Source organism: Lacerta agilis, chromosome 1 (genome assembly GCF_009819535.1).
Source record: "Lacerta agilis isolate rLacAgi1 chromosome 1, rLacAgi1.pri, whole genome shotgun sequence".
Taxonomy (NCBI): domain Eukaryota; kingdom Metazoa; phylum Chordata; class Lepidosauria; order Squamata; family Lacertidae; genus Lacerta; species Lacerta agilis.
In genome coordinates this window covers 85935392-85962573 of record NC_046312.1, presented here as the reverse complement: position 1 = coordinate 85962573, position 27182 = coordinate 85935392, and the positions used below count along the sequence as shown (strand labels likewise).

Here is a 27182-nt window from a genome sequence, read left to right as displayed (position 1 = left end):
TCATCGTGTTCTGCATCCCTTAAAGGATCAGATATGACCTCTAAGCCTCTTGTGCGCCCGCTGCCAACTGTAAATTTCCCTTGCTGGCTTTAACCATTTACAACTGTAAACAGGAGTTAGGGCTTGCAACTCTTATTTCTAACCTGTGGCTAAAGTACTGGGAGCATTATGGACATGCATGTAACGTATCACATGCATAGCATTACATTGTTCCAGATCTGATTGCTGTTGAGACTTATAAGGACATTTTTTTAGCTTATTAATGAAAGATAGTATCACCGACTATGCACTGTCCATGTAATATCTGCACACCTGTAATATTTTTGGTTTGCCAAGGATGCTTTTATACAGGCTGTGCTGAATTTCCCTAGGAAACGTTTAATAGCAGCATTAAGAAACATCACCTCTGGAAAACAGACACTGTGGCACCGGAAACTAGAATTATTTCCTTTCAGGAGCTTTTCCCAATTTCTTGAAGGGACAGAAAGTATTAAAGCATTCTAAAGGGGTTTCTTTTCTTTTCAAGACTATATTCAGGTGTCCAAATATGAATGTACACATTTGGGATAATAATGTCAAATCTGAAATTATTTTAATTACTAACAGTCAGATAAGGTATAAAATGTACTTTAGAAAAAGGACAGTAAAAATGGTACCTCATTCTTTGTGCCTCCATCAGGGTCAGCGTGCTGGAACTTAATTATATTTCTATTCAGCTTTCTTTCTCTTTTTGCTTAAAAAGAGGAGGGATCGTCTATACTCCATATCAAAATCCTGGAAAGCCAAATTCTGCAGGGTCACCATGATGCAAATTCCGCAAATACTATTTGATTATTAAATCAAATGTACTTAAGATAAAGACTTCTGTTTAGTATCAACATAAATGGTAACGGCTTAATTTTGACACTGATACCTATTCAAGTATTTTAAAATTTCATCGTAAGCATGATAATAAAGGAAGGAAGGAAGGAAGGAAGGAAGGAAGGAAGGAAGGAAGGAAGGAAGGAAGACTGGGTCTCATTAAGTATTCTATGCAACAGACAGGCCAGCTGGGACAGCATGAAGGATGCAGAACAGAAAATTATCAAGAGAGAAACTAGCCTTCACCCTGGCCACCAGAGGCCCTGTCCAACACAACTCATTGCAGATCTTAGCAGATTAAGTAAACTAACTTGTGGCACGGTATGTGATGCCTGTTCTTCAACTCTAAAGGTTTATGGATCTACAGTAATCTGTTTATCTACGATTCCTGGTCTAGAACATTCACACATCAGAACTACTTGACTCAAAAGACTCTTGAACTACTTCAGCTAGGGAACCCTCCTGTATATTCTTTTAAAATTATAAATATACATTTGGTTGCAGGCGATGCACTAGTCAGATTTCTTTTCCAGAATACACCTTGGTCAGCAGTTTGAGTTTGCAGCTTTTAAACCTGTTTCCAATACTGTGGACGAGCCTCATGTCAAAGCTGAAACACAACCAAAACCTCCCAGGGCATCTATCTACATATTACAAAGAACAACTGGACACATTTTCCTTTTCTATATCTGCTAACAACATGTATATTTTTCCTGCATCCTGAGTTAATCAGCAGTGCTAGGAAAAAAAACCTTAACACACAATTCCTGGCAGTCCAAATAACTTGCCTTTCCCCCCTTAAATAAGGAATGAATATGTACTAAAGTGCTTTATGCGAACCACATCAGTACATTACCAAAACAAAAAGATCTTAAGTCCTAAATGGGGAACGAAATCTGCAGTGTAAATATGCAGATTATTAACAATCTATATGAAATAAAGAATCAAGAGAAACAACTTCTCCCTTGTCTTTTCTCAACCTTGTGTAAAAAAAAGTGCAGTCAGAAAATAAATGCAGTAGGTGACAGCTGGGTTGAAGCAGGCCATCAGTGATAATGTGCAAACGTGTGTCTTAGCAGTTCATCTGCGGATGGTCGCAATTTGGCCTCAATAAATATTCGCTTCAGAAAATCCCGACCATGGTCCGAGACATGAGGTGGCAGCTGGGGATTGGTTGGCTGTGTGGCAATTTTAAAGATGGCAGCCATTGCTTCAAACTCTGCCCAAGGTGGTTTCTCCGTCAGCATTTCTACCACTGTACAGCCTACACTCCTGTAACAGCCAAGAATAAAAAGCAAGTTAAAGTCATGTAAACTAATAAGTTTCTCTACTATCTGCAGGAGTAAGCAGACAGGGATATCTAAAGAGCACAACTTACATTCAGTTCAAAAGACTGCATTTCTTTCACATGTTGGAGTAGTGTATATTATGCCAATAATCAGAACGTAATAATTTTGTTGCTAGATCTAATGGTCAATCTATCAATAACCCAACAGCACCACAAAGGGTTTGTACACTTGTAGGTACATTTACCTAAAAACCATAGGCCAGCAAAAGTGTTTTGTGTTACAATCTCTGAAATTTCAGACTGAGCCAGACAACTCTCCCAACTGTCACTTACAGGGACTTCAGGAGAGAGCCACATTGCCCTTGTCAAGAAAAAGGGCATACAGCATTTTCAAAACAAACAACTGCATTTTTTGTTGAAAGGTTTTTGATGCTTATTGTTGTAATAATCTTATGCAAACGCTTTGTGAGATGCTTCTGAAAAGTGACATAAAATACATTGGAAAGCAAGGAAATAACAGCAATCATTGCAAGAAAACAATAACTTACAAATCAACTGCCTTCTTACAAAGAAAACTCACACACAGCAGTCTTTGAAGCTAGAATAACCTATTAGAAGCACATTGTTAATTCTCCTTTCAGAAACATAATCCAAACTAAATGCAAGTGATGCCAACAATGGTATGGCCCAGTAGTTGCATCCTGGGACTCCCTTTCTGTAGAGTGTATTTGTTTATCACACTGATGACACTTGGCTGTAAACTGAAGACACTTTTGCTTGCCCTAGCTTTTAGGACATGAACATTGTCTGGTGATTCCACAGTTCTTTATTACTGCTTATGTTTTTCTATATTATAGAGAATTTCAGATGTTTTAATCATTGTAACAATTATAATATTGTATAAGTGCCTGGGCTCCTGCAGGACAAAGGGCAGGATGATGATGATGATGATAATAATATGTCAGAGTGAAGCGTTAAAACCAAGCTTTCTCCATAATATGCTAGTTTGTTTGTTTGTTTTTTAAAAAAAAATCTGGAATACATTTGTTTGTAGGGAAGAATATTAAGTTATCTGAGACCCCACCTGTAACATGAAGTAGTCTAGACCCAAGCCATACCAGAGCATCAATTCCAAAAATGGGAGCTTGTGAGCTGTATCAAAGAGCCAATGGATCATCCCAGGCTCCTCCAGAGATCATTTTCTCACATGTATTACCTGAATTATTTCACAGATCTGTACACAACTGACCAGTCATATTGCCCTGCTTACTAATGCCATGTCATTATGCCACGTCTTCATAACTTGCTAATCCAGATTTGTGAACAGTGTGTCCTAAGTAGATGAAAACACACACACACACACACACACACACACACACACGTACGTGTCAAGCATACCATTTAATGTTAAGGCACTTGTACAACTGATTTTCATTGGAACAGCATAGACATACCAGATATCTGCTTTCCTCCCATACCCTTCTCCACTAATGACTTCTGGACTCATCCAGTATGGCGTTCCTGTGGCGGATTTCATACCTGTACCAGACAAGCAAATTGTTTGAAGCCGCTTGCTGGCACCAAAATCACCCAGCTTAACATTCCCTGCAGAGTCTCTGAGAATATTTGCACCTGAAAAACATAGAGAGATAAGGTTTAGTGTATATCTGGCAGCAAGCTAACTCTACAGAAGACTTATAGTAGTCCCATGGGGCTAGCAGAATCTTACATGAAATTACACGTACATCTGCTCAACATAGAATTCAATGTTTGATTCAGTGGCCCTTGCATACAAGTCAATACATTTGTGTACACAGATCACTTCCTGGAAAATGATCCAGGATGTCTTGGCATTTCACCCACATAAGTAGGCCAAGGTAGAGGAGACAGGATGAGGAAGTAGAAATAAAATTACTATCGGTTTCCTTGTAAAACTATGATGAGATGTGTCAAGAGGTGTGTGTGAGCCTGGGGCATTTGCCATGCTGTTTCCCCTGGGCTTTGGAATTGTATATGGCTGTTTTGAGAATTTGGTGCAGTGTACATGTCAGGACTACGAGCCAGACTCAAACTGCAACTAAGCCATGCACTCCCTCGTTGGTGATGTTAGGCAAGCTGCTATTCTTTCAGCAATATGGGGATAATACTGGCATACGAGGAACATTTTACACATTAGCTTAGTAGTATATGTGAAGCTCTTTAGGCACTGAGAAAAGCACTGTGTAAACACTAAATATTGCCAACCTTTGTGGTTGAAATTCCAAACACTGTACTGGAAAAGCATTCACAATGAATAAATGGAAAATATTCACCTATTGGTACCATGATAGAGATGTTTAATGTTCTGACTGCTTTGGAGATGTTTTGAGAATTTTTTGACAAAGCAATATGAATGAGAGAGTCTGTTAGAATTTTCTAGAAGTCTTACTTGAAACGTTGTAAACTACCAACAAATATATTTATATTTTAATTGCAAGAAGAACCTTGAATAAAGCATTGTCTTGTTTTCATCATAAAGATTTGGCTCATCACTGGCATTTAGTTAATATCTGTTATTTTTTTCTAACCACATTACTTATCTACAATTTGGTAAGTGCACACCTTCAACAATTCTCCCATTCTTACCTTTAATATCCCTATGTACAATCATGTTACTGTGCAAATAATGAACTCCTTCCAAAATCTGCCGGGTATATTTCCGAGTCACATTCTCCGTGAGTGCGCCATATGCCTTCAACTGATCTTTAATTGAGCCCTACAGACAAAGGAAGAATAAGAATACTGTTTCAAGAGTAGAATCACTCTTGCATGAAAAATGGCTGCATTTAAAAATGTTTCACAAGTTTGTAGAAGCAATCCTCTAAGAACCCTTCCCCTATCTGGCCTTAACTCTAACTTGTTGTTGTTGTTCAGTCGTGTCCGACTCTTCGTGACCCCATGGACCAGAGCACACCAGGCACCCCTAACTAGCCCAACTCTAACTAGCCCACATTAAATTACTATCTATATCCAGATCTCTGGCTTACCCCAGGCATATATTCCATAAATATAGAGAGTGTTCTTTCGGGAGGATCCCTCAAGCAGCCATAATACTGAACAATTCTCTCATGTAGAAGGTTTTTCAGAAGCTGAATCTCACATTCAAGTGCATTTACCTCCTGGAACGCAAGAGCACAGGATTAGCCTTAACAGAATCTGACAAGCAGGTTTGATTCAAACAACAACAAATGCATCATTTAACTTGCACTTGGAACTGAAGACTTCCAAAGGCCACTTTGGGGCTCATCCTCTAGCTCACTATTAGAAGTCCTTGAACTTGGGGAATTAGCAAATCCATCATCCCCAACTATTAAATAGGAGTGGCTAAATTGGATAGTGCTTATTATTTAATCTAGTACACCACATAAATTTTCTTATATAAAGACTGGACTTTTTCGAGTCCCTTTGAAATGAACTTGAGCAATGCAAGAGTCCTTATTCTGTTACGGTATTTTCACAGCACAGTGGGCTGGGTTTCAACCTCTTCTTAATGTCCACATTTTGTAGCAGCAAAAATAAAACTACAGGAAATTTTCAGAATATTATTGACTGATGATTGATTGCATTCATAGCCTACCTTTTTTCTACATGGAGCTGAAGGTGGATTATACATGATTCTCCCCCTCCTCATTCAATCCCCACAACAACCCTACGAGGTAGGGAAAGACAGTGACTGGCCCACGGTCACACCCAGTGAGCTTCATGACTGGGTGGGGATTCGACCCCTAGTCTCCCAGGTCCTAGTCCAGCACTCTAACTACTATGCCTCACTGGCTCTGGAAGTAGTCGGGTAACAGATACATGAGGCACCTCTCCATATATGAAGCTACCTGTACACTGCATTCCTAGCTCTGTTCTGCCTCCTCCAAGGAATGTGCAGAGGGAGGCAACACAGAAACAGGCCTTTGCAGTGGTGGCTGCCCATTTGTGGAATACTCTCCCCAGGGAAGTAAGCCTGGTGCCATCATTGTTTGCTTGTAGGTGCCAGGCCAAAGCGTTTGCGCTCATACATTGGGAAAGAGAATTAGTTTTTTAAAAACTTTTTATGCTCATCCTGTTAATGAGGTGAGTAGGATTTGTCCTACTATTACACATATTACTGGATGAGCATGTTCAGGTTTTTTTTATTGTTTTATACTGAGTTTTAATGTATTTTAAGTTGCTTTGGGACACTCTCCTCTGTGTGAAAAGTGGTTAACAACAACCACCAACCAAAACCAGTACTCTTACCTTGCTGGTCTCCGGGCTGTCAGGATCAAACTGAACTTGCTTAACAGCCAGCTCACGTCCTGTATCTGCATCATAGCATAGATAAACTCTGCCAAATGCACCCTGCCCCAGGAGTTTACCTAGTCTCCAATTAGTTGGAGCTCTTGGGGCTGAAAACAGAATTTAAAAAAAAAATCAATTTCTATTACTCAAAGAAAAGGGACCAGAAGATCAAAACTTCAAGGAATGTTTCAGCAAGGATTTATACATACACACATTGCATTTTGCAACATAACCATTTAAAGAGAATATTTAAGACAATAATCTGTAGTAATGATCAAGAATGCAAGCCACACACCACTCTTGCATTCCTCACTTTAATGCAACTAAATTAACTTAAAATAAAAAGTGGCAGTTTATCTGGCAGAAAAACCATTAAGCTATTAATATTATTTATTAAAAGTAAATGTGCATCAATAAATATTCCCCGAGCAGTTTGCAACATAGCATGTTGTAAAAATGCTAAACATTTTCCATTTGTCAAAAACTCAAAGAAAATACTCATTAAGCACAGCAGTGTGACTAATATGCAGACTGCTGATGTCTCTTGAAAACTTATCCATGCATCTAAGGATAGAACATTAGTTAATAGTTAAGTAACTATTTAGTTTCAGTCCGTACCAGATGCCTTTTCAGTCCAAAGTATCTCACACAAAAGATTACTTTGGAATGAGGAGGCACCTAGTACAGACTGAAACTAAATAGTTGCTTATGACAGCAATGCACTCAATTAGGGCAACAAACCATTACAGTTGCTCGGTCACATACAACTTAGTAACTTTACCCTGTCAGGTGTGAGGAATTTTTTGTTTTGTTTTGTTAAATATGACACAGTTTTTGTGAGGGACAACGTACTGAAACATTTCCTCCTAATGCCCCAGGTGTGCCCATGGTGTATCTCTTTAGAATTACCAATTTCCCCACAAAAGTGCTAGAAGCTAGTAATGCAAGATACCTGTGTGTATTTGACTTTTCTCTAGGGAGACGTCTGTGTCAGCTGTTTTTCCAGAGAAATAGGCACATGCAATACACAGGCCCTCTGCAGGCATTCAGTAGGAATGCAGAAAGGGACAAGCAGAAATACACAGGGTGAGCTCCATCGTCTCAGTGTCACTGTGCATGTTGGGCACAAACTCCAGCTGATGCGTGATCAGGGTGAGTCTGAAGGGGGCTGCTTTATTCACATGTGGGTTTTCCAGCAAGGGGACAGTCCATGAGCACCACTGACTGCTGCTTCACAAGAGACAGGAGGCTTATATTCTTGTCCCGCTTTTCTGTAGGTGTAAACTGCTAACATGCAAATAGCAGCACAGGAACTCACCGGGACAAAGAGACTCAAAGTAATTGAAAAGAAAAATAGGAACGCAGGCAGTCCAGTAGAGATTGGGGAAAGTACATGCAAACTTTAAAATAATAGCAAAAGAAATTATTTGAGACAATCATCAGACAGGCAAAAAAAATGAAGATCCGAAAAGCTGCCTTGTTCAGCTCAATGCAAATGTTGTCATGGCTGGTCTTAGTACAGGGTGGATGGAGTGACCACTCCAGGCACCATAGGCCATTCTCCTGAGGCATTTCCAAATGAGAACCAGAGGGCCATGTTCAAAACAAGCAGGTTCAACCCACTGACAATGTCACCTTTGGGACGTTAATAACCAGTGCATACAGGGATAGAGAACTGAATAATCTAAGCTTGTAAAGGTAAAGGTAAAGGGACCCCTGACCATTAGGTCCAGTCGCGGACGACTCTAGGGTTGCAGCGCTCATCTCGCTTTACTGGCTGAGGGAGCCTGCGTACAGCTTCCGAGTAATGTGGCCAGCATGACTAATCAGAGCAGCGCACGGAAACGGTGTTTACCTTCCCAAAAGAGCAGTGCCTATTTATCTACTTGTACTTTGACGTGTTTTCGAACTATTAGGTGGGCAGGAGTTGGGACCGAACAACGGGAGCTCAGCCTGTCGTGGGGATTCACACCGCCGACCTTCTGATTGGCAAGCCCTAGGCTTGGGTTCACCCCAAATCAGACATCACCACCTCTAGGAAAGTATCCTCTATGCAATGGCACAAAATTGTGTACCGTCCAGCACTTTCATGGGGTAGAAAATCTGTCAAGCATTTGGGGTACCTTATTCATTTCCACCCACACTGGCCGTTATTAGCATGGAGGAACTATACTGGATTGAGTCTTATGTTGAAATAAAGTGTTAGCCCAGGTGCCACAAGATTATGAGAGTGACTGCCAGCAACAGATTTTACTGATGATTTGGCAAAGGAAATTTACAAAATAAGTTGCAGAGGTTTTTGTTTTTCAAGATTTGGTGCTAATAGGTTTTAATAACTAATTTACAAAAAAGGGGACCCATTTGACCCCAAAGATTCCAAATTATTACACTGTCAAGTACTATTATTTTCCAGCCATTTCCAGCAACTGGGAATGGAAAAAGAAATCTTTTTTGTATCGCGCTATATTTTTTTTTATGGAGTTGATGTTGTTTTGCTAGTCTGATTGTTCTCTCAAAAGCAATTCCTTTTGCAATCATTTTAAAGTTACCTTATTTTTACTGGACTTGTCTGTCACATGGCATTATATGCAGCTTTTTTCCTTACAGCGGCTAGGCGGACTGATATCCATGACTGTCAAAGTAGGATTGTCTATGTCACTTCCTCTTCTTCGCATCCGCCCATCTTCATATTCTGGAGTGAAAACACTGCTCCCACTGCTTGTACTCAATGAGTGATCAGTTGGGCTGAAGCTAACTGGGGATCGTAAGCTGTTTCCTTGGGTTCTTCTAGCTCGTGGAAAAGTTTTACGGCCTGCAGAAATGAACAAAGAAACCTACAATACAGGACCATGAAACATTATTTCCATTTGTACATTCCACTGGAAGCAAAGGACAGTAACTGAATGCTGGATAGACTAGAGCCATGCTTTTCTACCTCAATGGCAATCACAAATGAACAGCGCATGCTACCTCTAGATTAAAAAAGAAATAAAGAGTAAATGTTACATTATAACACTTGCAAACCGCCTTCTGGTGGCTCAAAAGTGTTATGGAAATTTTTGCCTGGACACCTCAAGTACCGGTTATAAAACTGGCAAACTTGTAGTTCAAATGCACAAGGACCTAAGGTCCTAAATTCATGTCATAATAAATCAATGGGCACCATACCAAGTCAATTTTGACTTGTGGGTTGCTGTATCAAAAAAGATTGGGAACCACTGGGGTAAACATCCCTGCGCTAGATGGACCAAAGGTCTGACTTGGAACCAAAGGTCTGACTTGGAATAAGACAGCATCCTATGCTCCTCTGTGACAATGAGGAAATAGATCTCTCCTCAAGAGACACTCCTGCCAGACGAAGGCAGTTTTCACCCGTTCCTTCCCCTTGCAGCCCCCTGAAAAGCTGTTCCGAAGGGTTGAGGGACACTCTGGAACAGAACTTGGGGTGGTGCTGGGGGCTGCAGGGGGAAATTTGCAAATACTGCCTTCCCCTCTCTCCCTTCTTTCCTCCCGGGTGAGACTCCACAGGATCTCAGCCCTTTCTGCAGAGAACTTCTTTTGTTGAAAGGCAACTGTGGCTTGAAAAATATAGTACAATGTAGTGTAGACTGTTACCTTTATTAAAACTGGGAGTAATTGTAATGAGATTCAGATACGTTAATGCCCATGGGTAACGAGAAACAATGGAAAATTTCCCTTAGTTATTTAAACAGCAGAATCCACAATTAAGCTGTCGGCAAGAAACACAACTCAGTTGCCTGTGTGTAATATTTGTATTTGTTATGCTGGAAGACAACGGAAGTTAATTTGGAAATAAATTCCACCTAATTCAAAGGAGTTTGCTAACACACACATTAATATGAAAGTGGCCAAGTTGTAGAACATCTGCTTTGTATGCAGAAGGACATCATGTTCAATCCCTGGCATCTTCACGCAAGGCTGAGAGAGCCTAGTCTGAAACCCTGGAGAACAGTGCACAGTCAGGGTAGACAACACTGAGCTAGCTGCACCAAGGGTTTGACTTGGTACAAGGCAGCTTCCTATGCTCCTAAAGCAGCAATCATACATTTAGGTTCCTTTTCCCCCTTTCAAACAGTGATTTCTGCCTCTAGGCCATCCAGAAAACTCATGAAAATTAATTATGTTCCTAAATCCATCACACACTGTTATAGTTGCATACAGCAGATCAAGAATTAAGGAACATTTCAAACTTGGAAAGGAGACCAGCCAAGAAATACCTCTTTGTATTGCAGAGCACAAACAAATTGCCTCCCTTCTGGATAGGAAAGTGCATTATGGTTTTGGGGGAAAAAAGCTTTCACAAAAGCGTTAAGGGGCTCACAAACTTACCATCATTGTAGTCTTGATGGTGGTATGAAATATGATACCTTCGGGGGTAAGTTCCACCTTTGCCAAACTTCTCAAATATAGGAAGATCATAATCTAAAGGAAAAAAACATTTGAGTTACTGTTCTCAATCAGGTTATTTTGGGTTTAGATGAAAAAGTTCAGTAAGTTAGTCAAATGATCAACCAAAATAATCAAGGGAACAGAGTAATTCCTCTATAAAGAAAAGCTGCATTATTTGGAACTTTTTGGTTTAGAGAAAAAACGAGTAGGACACAACAGAAGTTTGTAAAATTATGCATGGCATAGAGAAAATGGACAGAATTTTTTTCCCCTCCTGCTATCATAGCACAAGGACATCCAACAAAGCTGAATGTGGAAAGATCCAGGACAGATAAAAGAAAGTACTTCTTCACACAGCACATAGTTAACCTATGGAACTCACTCCACAGGATGGCCACCAACTTGGATGGTTTTAAAAGAGGTTTAGACAAATTCATAGAAGTTAAGGCTATTAATAGTTATTAGCCATGATAGCTATGCTCTGTCTCCACTGATGTATTTGCGGCTTATAAGTGCATGCTTCACCTCCGTTGATATACTGATTTACTAGCATTTCAAAAAATAGTAAACATTTTTGTATGAACATACGGTTGTTTCTGCTTTTCATACTTTTGTCATTGTTATGACAGCCTCAAAGACAAATAAAACATTATCAGGTTAAACTTTATGCATACATCCAGACACACACTGAAGTTACAGTAGAAGATTTTGTAAGGATAGCATCGGAAACTGTACGCATTTGTTTTACCTACCAGAAAACTCTTGGTGATTATCTGGATAGCTCTGGGCTCTTGGCATCCGGGACTTGGGGTAGTTGTCCCTATAAGTAGAAACATTGAACTATTACATCCTTGTGTAAAGCACTACCTGAATTCTGTTACCTCGTTGTTTTAAAGATCACAGCAGAAAGAAGTGCAGATTATGTGGTTCTTACCTATCTAAAGGGCTGTCAAGCGAAGGGCAGCTTCCTGAGCCAGAGTTTTCAGGACTGCTCAGTGATAACGGATCCAGCATCTGGAAACAAAAGTACAAGTAAGTTTGAAGAATTATCACTACAAGGGTGTAACATACATAGGCAACATGCAACAAGCTAGGGAAACACAGACTACAGTCTCCGCTAACATTCTGGATTGCTTACTGTAACACATTATACATAGTGCTATCTTTGAAGATGTCTCAGAAACTTCTGTTAGTAACCCAGTAGCTGTATTATGAGCTAAGTAGATACTAGCCAAGGGACGCGGGTGGCACTGTGGGTTAAACCACAGAGCCCAGGGCTTGCTGATCAGAAGGTCGGCGGTTCGAATCCCCGCGATGGGGTGAGCTCCCATTGCTCGGTCCCAGCTCCTGCCCACCTAGCAGTTCGAAAGCACATCAAAAGTGCAAGTAGATAAATATGTACTGCTCCGGCGGGAAGGTAAACAGTGTTTCTGTGTGCTGCTGTGGTTCGCCAGAAGTGGCTTAGTCATGCTGGCCACATGACACGGAAGCTGTATGCTGGCTCCCTCGGCCAGTAATGCGAGATGAGCACCGCAACCCCAGTCGGATACGACTGGACCTAATGCTCAGGGGTCCCTTTACCTTTACCTTAGATACTAGCCAAGTACAAATTTGGATACTGGGGAAACCTTGATCCAGTGTTTAAGGAGATACACTGGCTACCAGTTCATTTCTGGGCATAATTAAGTGTTGGCGTTAGAGATGAGCACATTTTCCCAAGCTCACCTCAGATTTATTGGTAAATTATCAGAGATCTTCAGGGGATGGGAGTGAGAAAAATCCCATTCAATTTTTCTGAATAAATCTGATAATTCAGAAAAATGTCCCTGTGCAAATCCTCACCAACCCACACGGCTCCCTGAACCCGCCCCCCCAAAACATATACAGTGGTGCCCCGCTAGACGAAAATAATTCGTCCCGCGAAAATTTTTGTCTAGCGGGGTTTTCGTCTTGCGGAGCGGCAATGGGAGCCGCGCTCCGCAAAACGGGAAAAAAAAAAAGACGAAATTTTTTCGTCTTGCGAGGCAGCCCCATAGACTTTTTCGTCTAGCGGGGCAGCCTCCCGCTAGACGAATGCTTTCGTCTAGCGAGTTTTTCGTCTAGCGAAGCATTCGTCTAGCGGGGTACCACTGTATTCTCCCATTCACTTACCTTGCAAGCAGTAACAACAGCAGCATTAGGGCCATGAAGGAAGAAAAGGAGGGAGGTTTTTCCTCCCCTTTCTGCCACTTGCCACACTGCTTAGCTAAGCCTGAAGGATCATAGCATATATAGTTGTACCAAGAGTTGCCTTTGGGAGAGCTGCATCTCCCCTGGCCTTTACACCATAGACCACTGTTAGCCGTTAGGTCAGGATAACAAAGAAGGTAACAAAGGATCTTAAACAGCAAAACCTTAATGCAGTAGCCCCTTTTAAAGGAAATGCAGCAGCGCCTAAAGGGAAAATGAAAGAAAACACTCACCTGATCCATGCTTTCTGGAATGAACTCGCCCTCACTGTTTATACTGGTGAATGAACCATTCCGGGCCACCTGGTGCAGCTCATCTGGAATGTATCCTGGAGGGGGAGAGCTTCTGTCGCGACTATAATAACCTGTTGATTTTTTAAAATATGTGAGTAAATTATAAAAATCCTTTTACCAGCAAGAATCATCTACTTATATGATTTTAATATCAAAGCATGTGGCATTTATTTGAACATCCACAGATGCTGCAAGGCACGCAAAAGAAATAAAGGTATGACTATCTCTTGGTGGGAAGATAAAATTCAAAGGGGTGGGATTCAATGTCACACTTAAGTGATTGTTCTGTCAGCACAAGTATTTTGGCTTGCCAGACAAAATGATTTCCTCTGTCCTCTGCCTGCTGCTGTTCTGTGGGTTCTCCTGACCAGGATTTGGGGAGGGAATGGGGGCTACAGAGGGAGAAGAGGGGTTCAAAAGTCACATTGCGCTAGCAGGACTCAATGCGCTGCTCTCCTCTCTCTCACCCACACAAAGGTGCTTACCTTTTTATTCCATTTGTATCACCAAATTTTACCTCAATTTAATCCTCACAACAATTCTGTGAAGTATATTAGACTGAGAGATATTGATTCCCCCCACTCACCACCCAACCAACTCAAAACAGTAGGAATATGAAGTTTGCTTACCTATTACAGAAAGCCTGTTTTTCCTCTCAGCCATTCTGAAAACTGTATTATCCAAATCTTCCAGTGATGGTAGAGGCTCAGTATTACTCTGAAGGTGAAAGCATGGAGCAGTTTATTTATCCCTTTAAAAAAAAATAAGAAATCCTCCCACTCTTGTAATTTTTCAGTGAATGGACTGTTAAGGAGGACAGGTGCTATTTGCTGCCATGCCTACACAACCTTAGCAGCTCTTTTCGGACCATGATGTCAAAAAGCCAGTTACAAAAACAAAGGAATACAAAGATTTAAAATATGCAAACCAGAGTATTTTAAAACTGGGAAGAAATATTCTATTTCTGTCAATAATATTCTACTTTTGTCATCATTCTAGCCTAGGCATAGGCAAACGTGGCCCTCCAGATGTTTTGGGACTACAACTCCCATCAACCCTGACCACTGGTCCTATTAGCTAGGGATGATGGGAGTTGTAGTCTCAAAACATCTGGAGGGCCGAGTTTGCCAATGCCATTTCTAGCCCATGAAAAAAAAATGCTTTTGCATCCATCTTTCACACAATGACAGCTATCAGCACTAACAGATTAAAAAAATACAGCCACTAGCAGTCTTTGAATTGACGTAGGTCATGTCTGTATCACCCCTTCCTACTGCTTTGGTTAGGCAAGTAGTAGGAAGCAAAAGTCTGCAACTTATAAAAGCAGCAGTGTGCTGCCTAATCCAGTGTTGCTACAGCAATTCATGCCCTCCATAGACTCCCGACCCTGTTCAGGCATTCAAACGTGAGGAGGGGGTGTCCATGAATGAGCACACTAGCTTTGCATCTTCCCTGCTGCCCACTATGGATTCAAATGCAACTATCTGCATCAATGAAGCCTCCTTTACTCATGGAGGCTTTCACATATTTTGGAATGCTAGGACCTCAGGGAACCTTCTTGAGTGTGACCTGAGAGGGTGGAGCTCTCTAATCCTCATGTGTTAAGTTAATCCTCATAATGAACACCTGAACAGAGCTTCAGAAAATCAACCATCTGGATTTCTTCACCTGAGCGCATGACACACAAACAACCAAACAAGGCTAGTTCAAAACAGACCAATGGATTTGGATTCATGTGGACATGCCCCAACGAGTAACTTTAAACACAGAAAGTTTACACACCTGTATAAATAACATGTACACACCTGTGTGTTTCCATGGGCAACAAGCAATATCTTGAGGCTCTTCATATGAACACTTCGATCAAGAAGCTGTACCGCTTTGTCTAGGTCATCCTGTGTAGCTAATGGGATCACCAGCTACAGGCAGAAAAATATACACACAGAACAAGGTCACACAATGCAACCTACTCACAGCTGATGCAATTAAGGAATAACACAAACAACTACTATTCAAGAACCATTCTTTTACCTCATTATTGCTGTAATGCAAATTCATTGACTGTCCAAATGCAACTTTAGCTTTTGATGCAATATCTTCTAGCTTGACAGGTCTAGGAAACTGTAGAATTCTGTAATACAAGGTATAGGTATATTGGGGGTAGAATCCACTGACATGAAATCAAGTAGCTATTGATGACAATGATGAAAGTTAAAATTTTCTTCGTGGAATAGTGGCATATGGGGTGGGGTGGGGAGCGTGCTTTCATAATGTGTCACACACTCTCTTAAAAATCAAATTATGAAAAAGTGCATTTACTGAAAAGACAAAAACAGCACCCAAATTAATAACCCCAAATTCAGTAAAGTGAATCATTGAATGTACATGGTTGCTGCTGGGTAAACTATTGCAATATTCTGGAATACTGCTTCAACCCACCTTACACCAAATAATTACTGCAGCTGAAAAAGTAGTAGTCAAATTGCAACTTGCACAGTGAATTAACAAGCTAATCAGCTTCCGAAGATAGATTTTATCAGCCATTATAAGATTTTCTAAAGTTAGAAAGCCATGCTTAGAAATGATTTATTTAAGATCCGCAGCAGGCTTAAACTATTTGAGTCAATACCTCATTAAAGTAAAACTCTAATTGTGATACATCAACTTAGCCAAGAGTTTCTAGGAAATTAATTCCTATGCCAAAGGCAAAATATCTGTGCAGTCATTTGAGGTGAAATACTAACGCAGAATAAATTAGTTCACCAAAATAACCTGAAGTCAGTTTTTAGCACAAGAACAGAAGCTAGATCATTTTCCAGGTTTGATCTCTCTGAACATTACTCAGCAGAAATGGAAACTAGCTGATCATCACAAACAATGCAGGTGCATGAAGGCTCCCCCATTTTCTTTAGGATCCAGGAATAGCTGGATGCCATAATTGAGCTTAATTTGCATGTGTAATTATAATTATAGAATTGTAAAGTTTGAAGAGACCCGAGGGTCATCTAGTCCAACCCCCTGCAATGCAGGAATATTATAGGGTGTGCATGTGTCAAAATAAATGATTTTATTAAGATATATTGCTCCTTATTCTATTCTAGGAGCAAAAGACAGCAACACATATACCAATATTTCACACACATATACATGCATTTTTAGCACATTTCTTATGTTTCTCTTTTCTAAACATTGACGTTGGATAGGTATCTCTCTATTGTCTATCAAGCCTTGCCAATACTCCATAAAGCTACAAAATATTATGGGTTGCATCCAATTAATTTTCCTCCACTGACAGAAGACAATTTGATTCAGTGGAATTTTTAGCCAGTGAAACAGGGATCACAGTAATCATTAAAGAGTCATCTTCCATTTGCACATACACACACCATTCTATAGTCCATACTGTTCTGAAAGGTCCAGTAACCCTTTGCAGCAGATGTGGGAGTTCTAGGGGGGAATTGTTAAATATGGCTTCAATTCCCATTCCACTGGATCAAAGAGCCTTCCATCTGCTGAGGGTCATCAATTGGATGTAACATTCTGAATGGATTCTGGAAACTTGTGGATTATCTTTTTTTACCTTTTCTCTCCTCGGTGTTCAAATTTGACTCGGACATCGTTCTGTAAAAGAATTACACACACTTACTAGAAAACAAAGCTGGGAACAAATATCATTTGTGGATATTCCTCCCTGGAATGCAGACGGCCAACAAATATTCTCACACACTTGAAGCAACATTCTTTGGCAATGGAAGAGAAACTATTGGGAACTGGGAATTTGGGATATGCATTACTCTAGCACACAGGACACATCTGTTTAAGATCTGTTCTGCAACACTATATCCCTTTCATTTACCTCATAATTTCAAAAATATGTACACCACAAGGTGGAACATTCCCAGCAAGTGGAAATCTCTCACATCAAATGCAGAAACACATTCTTCATTGTAAGACAAACACATTACAGGATTACCTGTTTTTTCGGTGAAGATGATTTTGCTTTCCCTGTTTCTTGTAGAGGCAATGGAGGGCGACTTGCCTTATGAAGGACTGCCAAATCCTGCATGATTGACTTCAAAGCTTGCTGCTCATCTGTTTAGGGAGGGAAAAAGAACTACCTTGTGCCCACTATTCATAAAATGCCTTTGAAAACAAGGTTTCTTATTTTTAAGACTTCTAATAAAATTAGTAAGATATGAAGATTGTTCTGATTATACATTTTATTAACTCATATATCTTCAGACTGTCTAATGTCTAAAGACCTAATTCATATTCTAACTTACATTGTTAACATAGATTTCCAAATTTTAATATACACGTGCAAAAATTTCCCGTTTTCAATGATGGTTTGCATTATGAACACAAGACTGATGTGCTCGAGCTAAATTGAGTTGAACTCAAGAACTCACCCATAGCTGCAGCCAGCCAGCAAACCTTTACTTCAGAAGAATGGTTCTCCCATTAGAACCCTTCTATGGCCTATATGAAAAACAAACACATAAATTACAGCAATGAAGAGAATAAACAGTTCAGAAAGGACTATGATTACAGACATTAAAAAGAAGATTGCCATGTCCCAAATGTTAAATATAATAGGTAAAGGTAAAGGGACCCCTGACCATTAGGTCCAGTCACAAATGACTCTGGGGTTGCAGCGCTCATCTTGCTTTACTGACCAAGGGAGCCAGCATACAGCTTCCGGGTCATGTGGCTAAGCCGCTTCTGGCAAACCAGAGCAGTGCATGGAAATGCCATTTACCTTCCCGCCAAAGCGGTACCTATTTATCTACTTGCACTGTGATGTCCTTTCGAACTGCTAGGTGGGCAGGAGCAAGGACCAAGCAACGGGAGCTCACCCCATCGCGGGGATTTGAACTGCCGACCTTCTGACTGGCAAGCCCTAGGCTCTGTGGTTTAGACCACAGCGCCACCCGCGTGATCTATATATAATTAGCCACTGGAAATTAGCTACAGGTCAGCCACATCCTTTCCCATCAGCTTCTTCATGAAGCAGTATGGGTGAAGACTACTATAGGAAATACTTGTCTACTGTATGTGAATGGCCAACAATGCAATGTTGTAGCTTTTGCTGGATTATTATAGCTCTGCAAACCACAGTCCCTTTCACAGACCTCCAAATTACCATGCAGCAGAGAAGCATTATGTTGGCTGTACCGACACAATAAAGCTGTTGTTGTTTTAACCTCTTCTTGATCTTAAATCATATACTAAAATAATAAAAGAAACCTGTCTGGACAGATATGACTGTAGGGATCACAAGGTGGGGGGGGGGGCAACAGAGGTGGTAAATTTTAATAAAAACGAAATATATTTGTGAAGTAAGTGCCACTCTCCTTTAGAGAAGTAAAAAGCCCACTTATAACTGCGTTGTCATAATGATTATATATTGTTTATTACATTTTAGTTAACTTTCTTAAAACAACCTGAGGTGACATATAAATATAAAAAAATGAAGTTTAAAACCATAGGAAAAATGAGCAAATCCATATAACACTAAAAGCACGCACCTATAAAAATTAAAATCAGAACCAGCAGAAAAAAATAAATTTAAGGAAACTAATCAGTACTAATAGTCCATCACATGCCATCAATGCCTGAAATAAGATAATTCACAGGATTTTTGGAAAATTCAGTGTCCACCAACATAAGAAGACCAAGTTAAGATTTACCCAAGATAAAATTGATTCAACAATAAAATGAAACGCTATGGAGGACAGGTATCCTCTGGACTTGCTTATTTGTCAAACTTAAATCAGGAAGTGTACACTTAACATCATTGTAAGTTGCTACACTGTTACATGCATATGCTGGTTTTGTTTACGTTGGTGGGCCTTATTGATATATTACTATCAATTTTGTTGTTTTATTGACATTGTACACGCTTTGGGTCTACTAGTAGTGAAAAGCAGATACATTTTACAAATACAATAAAACATATTAATTTCCCACCCTAGTGGTGCCTATGCACCATTCAGAGCAGCTAACAATTAAAACCCAGAATGAAATACAATTCTTTTTAAAACATTAACACAATATAATTAAAACAGAGCTAAATTGTAGCAGCTAAAATAGAGATTAATACTAATCAGATTAATACTAATCTACCCAAATGATAAAACAATACCTGCCTAAACAAAAAGGTTTTTGCCATATAGTGAAACACTGTAAAAAAAGGGGGGGAAGCATCCAAAGTTAAAAATTTAGGTGTAGCTGCAGAGAAGGACGTTTATCTAGACCCTAGCAACCAAGCTTGTATCATACTGTAGCTGGGCACCAACTTGGATGGTTTTAGAAGAGGATTGTACAAATTCATGGAAGGTAAGTGGCTATTAGCCATAATGGCTATGCTTTACCGGTACTTGTATGGTAAGAATCAATATGCTATGGAATACCAGTGGCCGGAAACCACAGAAGAGGAGAGTGCTCTTATGCTTGGGTCCTGTTTGTGGGTTTCTCAAAGGCAGCTCACCGTGACAAGGTGCTGAACTAGACGGGCCTTTGGCCTGATCTGGCAGGCTTTCCTTCTGTTCTTACAGTTGGGACATAGAGAAGAGCATCTCAGTAATATCTTAAGGTGAGGGCAGGAAGATACTGTCCACAGTATCCTGGTCTTAAGGCACTGTTTATACTCTGAAACAAATTGGTAGTCAGTGCAGCCTGGCAGGACATAAGCCAGCATTCTCGACCAACTAGTTTCAAAAACTTTGCAAAGGTAGTCCCACACACAGCATGCTTCAATAATCTAATCTGGATGCAACTATGTCTACATGGTCACCATGACCAGGTCTGACCTCCTTAGAAATAAACACAGTTGTCACACCACCAGCTAAGAAGGACAAAGGGACTCCTGGCTACAACTGCTCTTTGAGCACCCAGGCACAAAGCAGAGTTCAGAAGCACACAACCCACCCAAACTGTGAACGTGATTCTGCAAGGAGAGTACTGTACCATTTGGAACATGATGAACCCCTATTTCACAACCCCTTTGTCTTGTCTAGATTAAGTTTCAATTTATTAGCCCTTATCCTGCCCATTACCACCTCCAGACACCAATGCAGAATATCATCAGCTTTCTGTTACAGATGATTGTAGTGCAAATGAAAGTCTGGTTTTGTATATGTATTCCTATCAGAACCAAATACCGGTAAAGCCACAATTTAAAGAAGCTGCTACATGCATGTAAAGGAACAGCACCTCCGCATTTTACTTTCTCAGCAGGTTTGCATATGTATGTTTCTGTCCACCTCCATCTCTCTCCCCATCATATCAACTATATTTAAGTATTCTGTACTCACACAAAGTAGCTGAAACACCACTACCCATGCACAAGAAGAAACCGTCTAACCCTGAAGATTGCAGGAGTACTATCTATCTATCTATTTAGATGGGAAACCATTTGTTTTTTGCAAGAGCAACCTGCAACACAATTTTGGAGCTTAATTTCCTACTGGTGGTTTCTCATTTGGAAAACCAAATCAGGTAATTCTGAAACCTACCCATTGGGCACAAAATGCTGACTGTCATGAAAAGCAACAACTATAAACCATGTTGAAGGGAAAATGCAATGGCCAGAGAAAGACACAGAAATAAAATGGATAGACAAGGCCATTTCACTGTGTTGATAGGTCACTTCCTCGTTCACACACATCAACCACTTTAAAGTGTCCCCAGGGACAGAAGTGAGAGCTGTTCACAGAAATCCAAGATTCTAATGTATCAGGGATTTAGCACAAGGGTGTGTCTGCCACCTGTGCTCAGAATACTGACTGTTAGATAGGGGACCTGTGGGAGGCAGAGAGGAGAATGGGATAGAGTGGCTGGAACCCTGAACAGAAACAATCCACACTGCATTTGTACAGGTTAATTAATAGCAATCAAAATCAGAACTGTCCATGCAGTGTAGGTTTCACCAGGCATGAAAGAACCCCAAGGTTTTCATAAATTAAAAACAAATATTTAGAGGTGAAACCATCAGTAGGAAATTAATCTCCAGAACAGCCCAATGGGGGCTGAATATGCTTGGTAGCCATGGAATACTGGCACTGCATACGTATATACTGGGGTGGGTAGGGAGAGAATGGAGTAGCCGTGATGCTGTACTGAAGCATCCCACACTACAAAATTGTGTTGCAGGTTGCTCTTGCAAAAAACAAATGTCGAAAACTAAAATAAATATGGGCTGAAATGAACAACAGAAACATCTGGATATTTTAAGTTCAGAAAGAACATGTGTGTTGAATTATGAAAATCCTCTGTTCCTAACACTTTTGAAACCCGCCTGGTGCCTAAACAATTAAGACTGAAGATAAGCAGACACTTTCATGGATTTGGGTAGTCTTCAGCACTGCACACATTAAGTTGAAACTGTTTATTTTATTTTAAGTATTACTCTCTTCTCAAGCCAAGAATTTCATAACAACATTATTTATCTGGCAAGACTGTGTGGAGATTATCACTGAGAGTTGTTCTTGGTACAGGTAAGGAAAAAAGTGCCCCATACCGGTATTTATCTTATTTGGAAAAAAATGTATTATAGACTGCTTAATGTTAGAAAAATTCTAAGCAGAGTACACATATACAATAAAAGACAGCATAAAATCAATAAAAACAAACAATAAAACACAAGCACACCATCATAAACATACAGGAAACAAAGATACAAAGAGACAGAGTCCAGCCTTAGGGGACAAGAAAGGCCTGAACAAGGTGTGTCTTCAAGCAGATAACTGATAGATTGCACAGGGAAGGGCCTTCCAAATGGCAGGAGCAAGCGTACAAAATGCCCCCTTTAAGCACTCAGCGATGGTGAGAAACCTTTTTGGCCGAATGGGCCATATCTTTATCACCCTCCACTCCTGCAAGTCAACTCTGACAGAAGGGAGGGACAATCCATCTATAAATCATCTGACTTCATAATGATAGCAGATGACTGTTGTTGTTGTTCAGTCGTTCAGTCGTATCCGACTCTTCGTGACCCCATGGACCAGAGCACGCCAGGCACCCCTATCCTCCACTGCCTCCCACAGTTTGGCCAAACTCATGCAAGTCGCTTCGAGAACACTGTCGAACCATCTCATCTTCTGTCGTCCCCTTCTCCTTGTGCTCTCCATCTTTCCCAACATCAGTGTCTTTTCCAGGGAGTCTTCTCTTCTCATGAGGTGGCCAAAGTACTGGAGCCTCAACTTCAGGATCTGCCCTTCCAGTGAGCACTCAGGACTGATTTCTTTAAGGATGGATAAGTTTGATCTTTTTGCAGTCCATGGGACTCTCAAGAGTCTCCTCCAGCACCAGAATTCAAAAGCATCAATTCTTCAATTGCATCAATTCAAGAATTGATGCTTTTGAATTCTGGTGCTGGAGGAGACTCTTGAGATGACTGTCAAGTGCCAAAACTGGAAGCTTAGCCCAAAGTCTTTGCAAGCTCTAGGCTCAACACCTGAGCACCAAACACAGGGCTGGCAAAGCCCCCTGTACAGCAGTTACCAAGCACCCAACAACCAGTTGGTAGCTGGCACTTGGGAACTACTGTAAAATAAGGGTGTTGCTGGCACTGCTAACTGGCAGTGTCTGCCAAGCTGCTTTTGGCCAAACCACTCCCTTACATATCCCACACCTGACATCAAAATGACATCAGGTGTAGGAAAGTTGGGCAGGGGTCACTTGAAATGGCCTCAAAGGCCAAATTGAGAGGCTTGGTGATCTAGAATAGGTCCACGGACTGCAGATTCTCCACCCCTGCCCTAAAATAATCTTTAGGATCCAGTACCACTAATTGGGTTTCAGAATGATGAGCTAAGAGATCGAACAGTTCTTTCAGGTAACCTGGCCCTGAGTAGTTCAAGGCTTTATCTGTCAATTACAATACTGTACCTTGAACAAAGCTCAGTTCACATACAAACCAATGTAGCAAGTTATGCAGAGTACAAGAGGGTGGGAGCAATAATGTTCAGCTAATAAATGGTTTAATGGTTCTGGCTATACATACCTATTTTTTTTACATCAAAAAACTTTACAGCTACATTGCTAACCACTTCTTTGCTTTTTGGCATCAAGTTAAATGTGTTCTCTGAGTTATTTTATAAGTGTCATTTTCTACCAAGGTGATAATTAAATCATTTCACAATTTTACAATTTCTAGAGGAAGTCTGCATCAGCATTTACTTGGGCTGAAAATAGTCTGAATGACAATCCTTTTTGCAATGTTTTAATATTGTAACGTTAACACAGCAAGGAACTGCAAGAATCAAAATACTATTTTTCCTCCCCCCAAAAAACATTGCTAAGTTGTTTATCCTATATGCTTCTGCCCTGACAGCAATATTTTTCAGCCTGTTATGATCATGAAAGTGAATTTTGTTCCTAAGTTAAAATATACAACTGACAGTTACAAATTTGCAGCAATGAAGGGGGGAGTGGCAGTTGAAAATAGAGTTTGAGTAGAGTGAGAAAGTAGAGTTGGGGAAGGCTCTGTTGTGTTAGCTTTTTGGTATTAGCTTATGTGTTGTATTTCTCCTTGTTAAAATTGGTTTAGACAACAACAACCACCCTCAGTGTTCTTACACCCCTGCTTTACTCAAATCTCTGCCATTGTTTAAAACCACATTTTTGGTCTCAGTGTCCCTTCACCCCCACTTTACTGAAACTTCTGCCATTGTTTGAGTACAGGAAGAAGGGGAGAAAACTGAAAGGAAAAAATTGGTTGTTTTAAGCATCTCCCTCAGGTCTGCCTCACATGAAAGAGATAAAAATGTGGAGCCCTCAAATATTCAATAGTACCTTCACATAATGCATTTCTTTTCTCATGTGTTGTCTGGTCCCATGTATTTCTGGTCCCATGAAGTTACAAATTTAATGTAGTAATTTAGAAGATATATTTTATTAACAAGCAAACACCCATATATGTACAACATCCATCAACACAAGATAACTAGCATACTTGCTCTTAAAATTCTATTCCTCTTAAAAATATAACAGCATATCAGCATGGGGTATGTGTGCAAAAGAGGCTACAGAATAGGAGAGAGGAGAAGGCATGGAATTGGTGGGTGGTCTGTGACAAGGCAGAGTTAGAAAAAATAGGAAGGAGGAGGTAAGAAAAAGGGGTGAAGTTGAAAATGGGGGCAGAGGAAGTTTCAAAGAAGGAGGGAGTAGGAGGCATGGGAGTTGGGATGAAGATGAAAGCAGAGGAATAAAAGGCTCTCCCAGGAGGGGATGGTGGCTTAATCATAACTGGATGGAAGGTAAAAAAAAATGAAAAATGAAAAAATTCTTTCCAGTAGCACCTTGGAGACCAACTAAGTTTGTTCATGGTATGAGCTTTCGTGTGCATGCACACGTCTTCAGATACACTGAAACAGAAGTCACCAGACCCTGGTATCTGAAGGTTAGTGGATGCAATGTATGGGAAGAGGAAGATACAGGAGGTTACTATGGGGATGGACTGTGTGCAGGGGTTTCACAAAAGAGGAGAGGGAAGCATGGATATGGGGATGAGGGTGAAAACAGGCATTCAAAGCAAGGCTACAGAATAGGAGAGGTGGCTTCTGAAATGAGGTTGGAAAAATGAAAAGTGAGCTTAACAGTTGCATAGAGTGGGAATGAAAAGATCTAATGTGGGGGAATTCCAGGGGGATTTGTGAGAGGAGAGTATTCTATAAAAAATCATTATTCCAAAAGTGAACTTCCACTACCCTTTTTAGCCATTCAACAGAAAATAAGCATGAAACATAAATATCACTAAGTTGTGGTCAGCAAAGCATCTCTCAGCTTTGATCTTCCAACCAACAATGTTGTGGCAAACCTTGAAGAATTTGTTTGCAAAGTAAGAACGGAAGCTAGATAAATTCCTTGCATGTATTTCCACACTTCACAACTCACGGCAAAAGGAGCTCTTTGTTCACTTTCCCTCTTGAAAATACCTGATAGGCAATTCTCATAAATTCACAACATCAAGAACCCAAGTAAAATGAAATTAATAGGGTAGCACAAGTTACAAGCCGCAACACATAAAAACCAGCACATTCATCCAATATACCTTGTCAGTAGAAGTCACTCAACTTGACCATAACCTCTAACTACACTCCACAACTACACACTGAAATCTGTCACTAGCCAACATGGCCACCAAAACTGCACCAACTCCTCCATAAAATCCCAAATCAGAATTAAAACCCCATCTTATAATTCTAGTAAATCAATATCTCATTCTAACATCAACCCTAATCTGTGTTGACATCCTGTTCTTTGAACCACAGTGTTAAACTGTGGCCTACTTCTTACCTGATGCTCTTTTGCAAGTACCAGTATCTTGTGGATTCTTGCTTTTTCCTCTCTCTTTCGATACCTCATCTCTGCAGTTGAAACCAGATTCCTCTGCTTGATGTGTCTTTGTGTGCACGTGTGGTAGCAGGGCAAAAAGACGCTATATAAAAACCTTTCTCCATTCTCAGATAAATGTACACACAGTGAGACTTATTCCCAAATAAGTACGCTTATGCCAAGCCTTATGGTCTAGAGAACTCACAAACCTCACCTCCTTTCCAAAGACACACACGCACAGGCCAAAATCCCAGCCACACTCTTGATGTTGGGACTTACATTTGAGTAGACGTTGACACACACACACACACACACACACGCAGGATGGCATAGAAAGAAACCACAATTTACTCCTCCCCTTTCTTCCTCAATGACAACTCAAGGGTCCTCCCAAACCCCGAATCCCCTAATACTTTCGGTACGTACTTGGCTTTTCCCAATTACAACCACAACCAGAAAACGCGGAGAATGACCCACTAGAAATAAAGCTAATATATAATATATAATAAATATAGGTTACATGCATGGCTATGAGCTCCAAAGTGGGGGAGGGTCTCCTACACCAAGAGCAGGAGACTCCTTTCCCCACCTCGTCAGACACCAGAGCAGGCGACATGAACACGCGCGCGCGCACACACACACACACACACTACCTACCTGTGGGGCAGAGACGAGGAAGTGGGGGGGGGGAGGAGACGGAGGTTTCCCTCCCCCCCAGAAGCCGGCAGCTCCAGGCCTCGAACACCGGAGGGGTCCAGGATCCTGAGGCCAGACCACTCTCACCCCTCACCGGGTATCGGGGGGACAGCAGGCCCAGCAACACCCCCTTCGCTGGGGGGGGGGGGGTAAGCAGCACGTCGATGCGGGGGGGAGGGGGACAGACCCACAGAAAGAGCCGGGGAGGGGGGAAGGTGGAAGTAGCCAATGAGGCAGCGGCCCCCCTTCACTCTCCCCTGCGCTACCCGGGGGCCGGAGGCGGAGGGGAACGAAGCGAGGAGGGAGCCCCCACCACCCCACCCGGTGCCCGTCTCCTATTCGAGCAGACCTTTCCCCCACCCCCAACCCCTCACAAGCAACCCCTGTTCTTTTTCCTCCTCAAGATCTCCTCTGGCTCCGCCTCCCCCCACGCAGGAGCCCGTGACGCCCGTACACACACAAGACGGAACGTCCCAACGTCACGACGTACGTCGCGCCTAAATAAATGAATAAATAAATGGCACGAAGGAAGGAGGGAAAGAGCCGCGTCTCCCTACGGAGGCTTTATTCTGAAAGGGGCTCGCGGGTGTCATTAACAAGCGCGTTCGGAGAAAGCGTCTCCCAAAAGGATAGCTTTTGTAACCCGTTGAAGTCGTAGGACTACAACTCCCAGCAGACCCAAGACGGCATAGCCAATATTCGGGGATGATGGGAGTTGTAGTTCCGGTGACGTCTGAGGACTCCCACCCCCGCTT

General features: G+C 41.2%; 1 protein-coding gene across 1 annotated transcript; it reads right to left on the bottom strand.

Moving 5' to 3' along the window:
• Nucleotides 1–979: 979 nt before the first annotated feature.
• On the bottom strand, nucleotides 980–26498 carry MAP3K2 (mitogen-activated protein kinase kinase kinase 2). The gene is made up of 17 exons (XM_033161587.1): nucleotides 26389–26498; nucleotides 17802–17871; nucleotides 17366–17484; nucleotides 16973–17013; nucleotides 15424–15523; nucleotides 15198–15311; nucleotides 14022–14109; nucleotides 13333–13463; nucleotides 11805–11884; nucleotides 11623–11690; nucleotides 10811–10903; nucleotides 9066–9272; nucleotides 6419–6567; nucleotides 5176–5307; nucleotides 4775–4904; nucleotides 3604–3781; nucleotides 980–2133 (listed from the first exon to the last, which is right to left on the bottom strand). The coding sequence occupies exons 2-17, from the start codon at nucleotides 17803–17805 to the stop codon at nucleotides 1908–1910; spliced, it is 1860 nt and encodes a 619-aa protein (XP_033017478.1). The 5' UTR covers nucleotides 17806–17871; nucleotides 26389–26498; the 3' UTR covers nucleotides 980–1907.
• Between the last annotated feature and the right edge of the window lie 684 nt (nucleotides 26499–27182).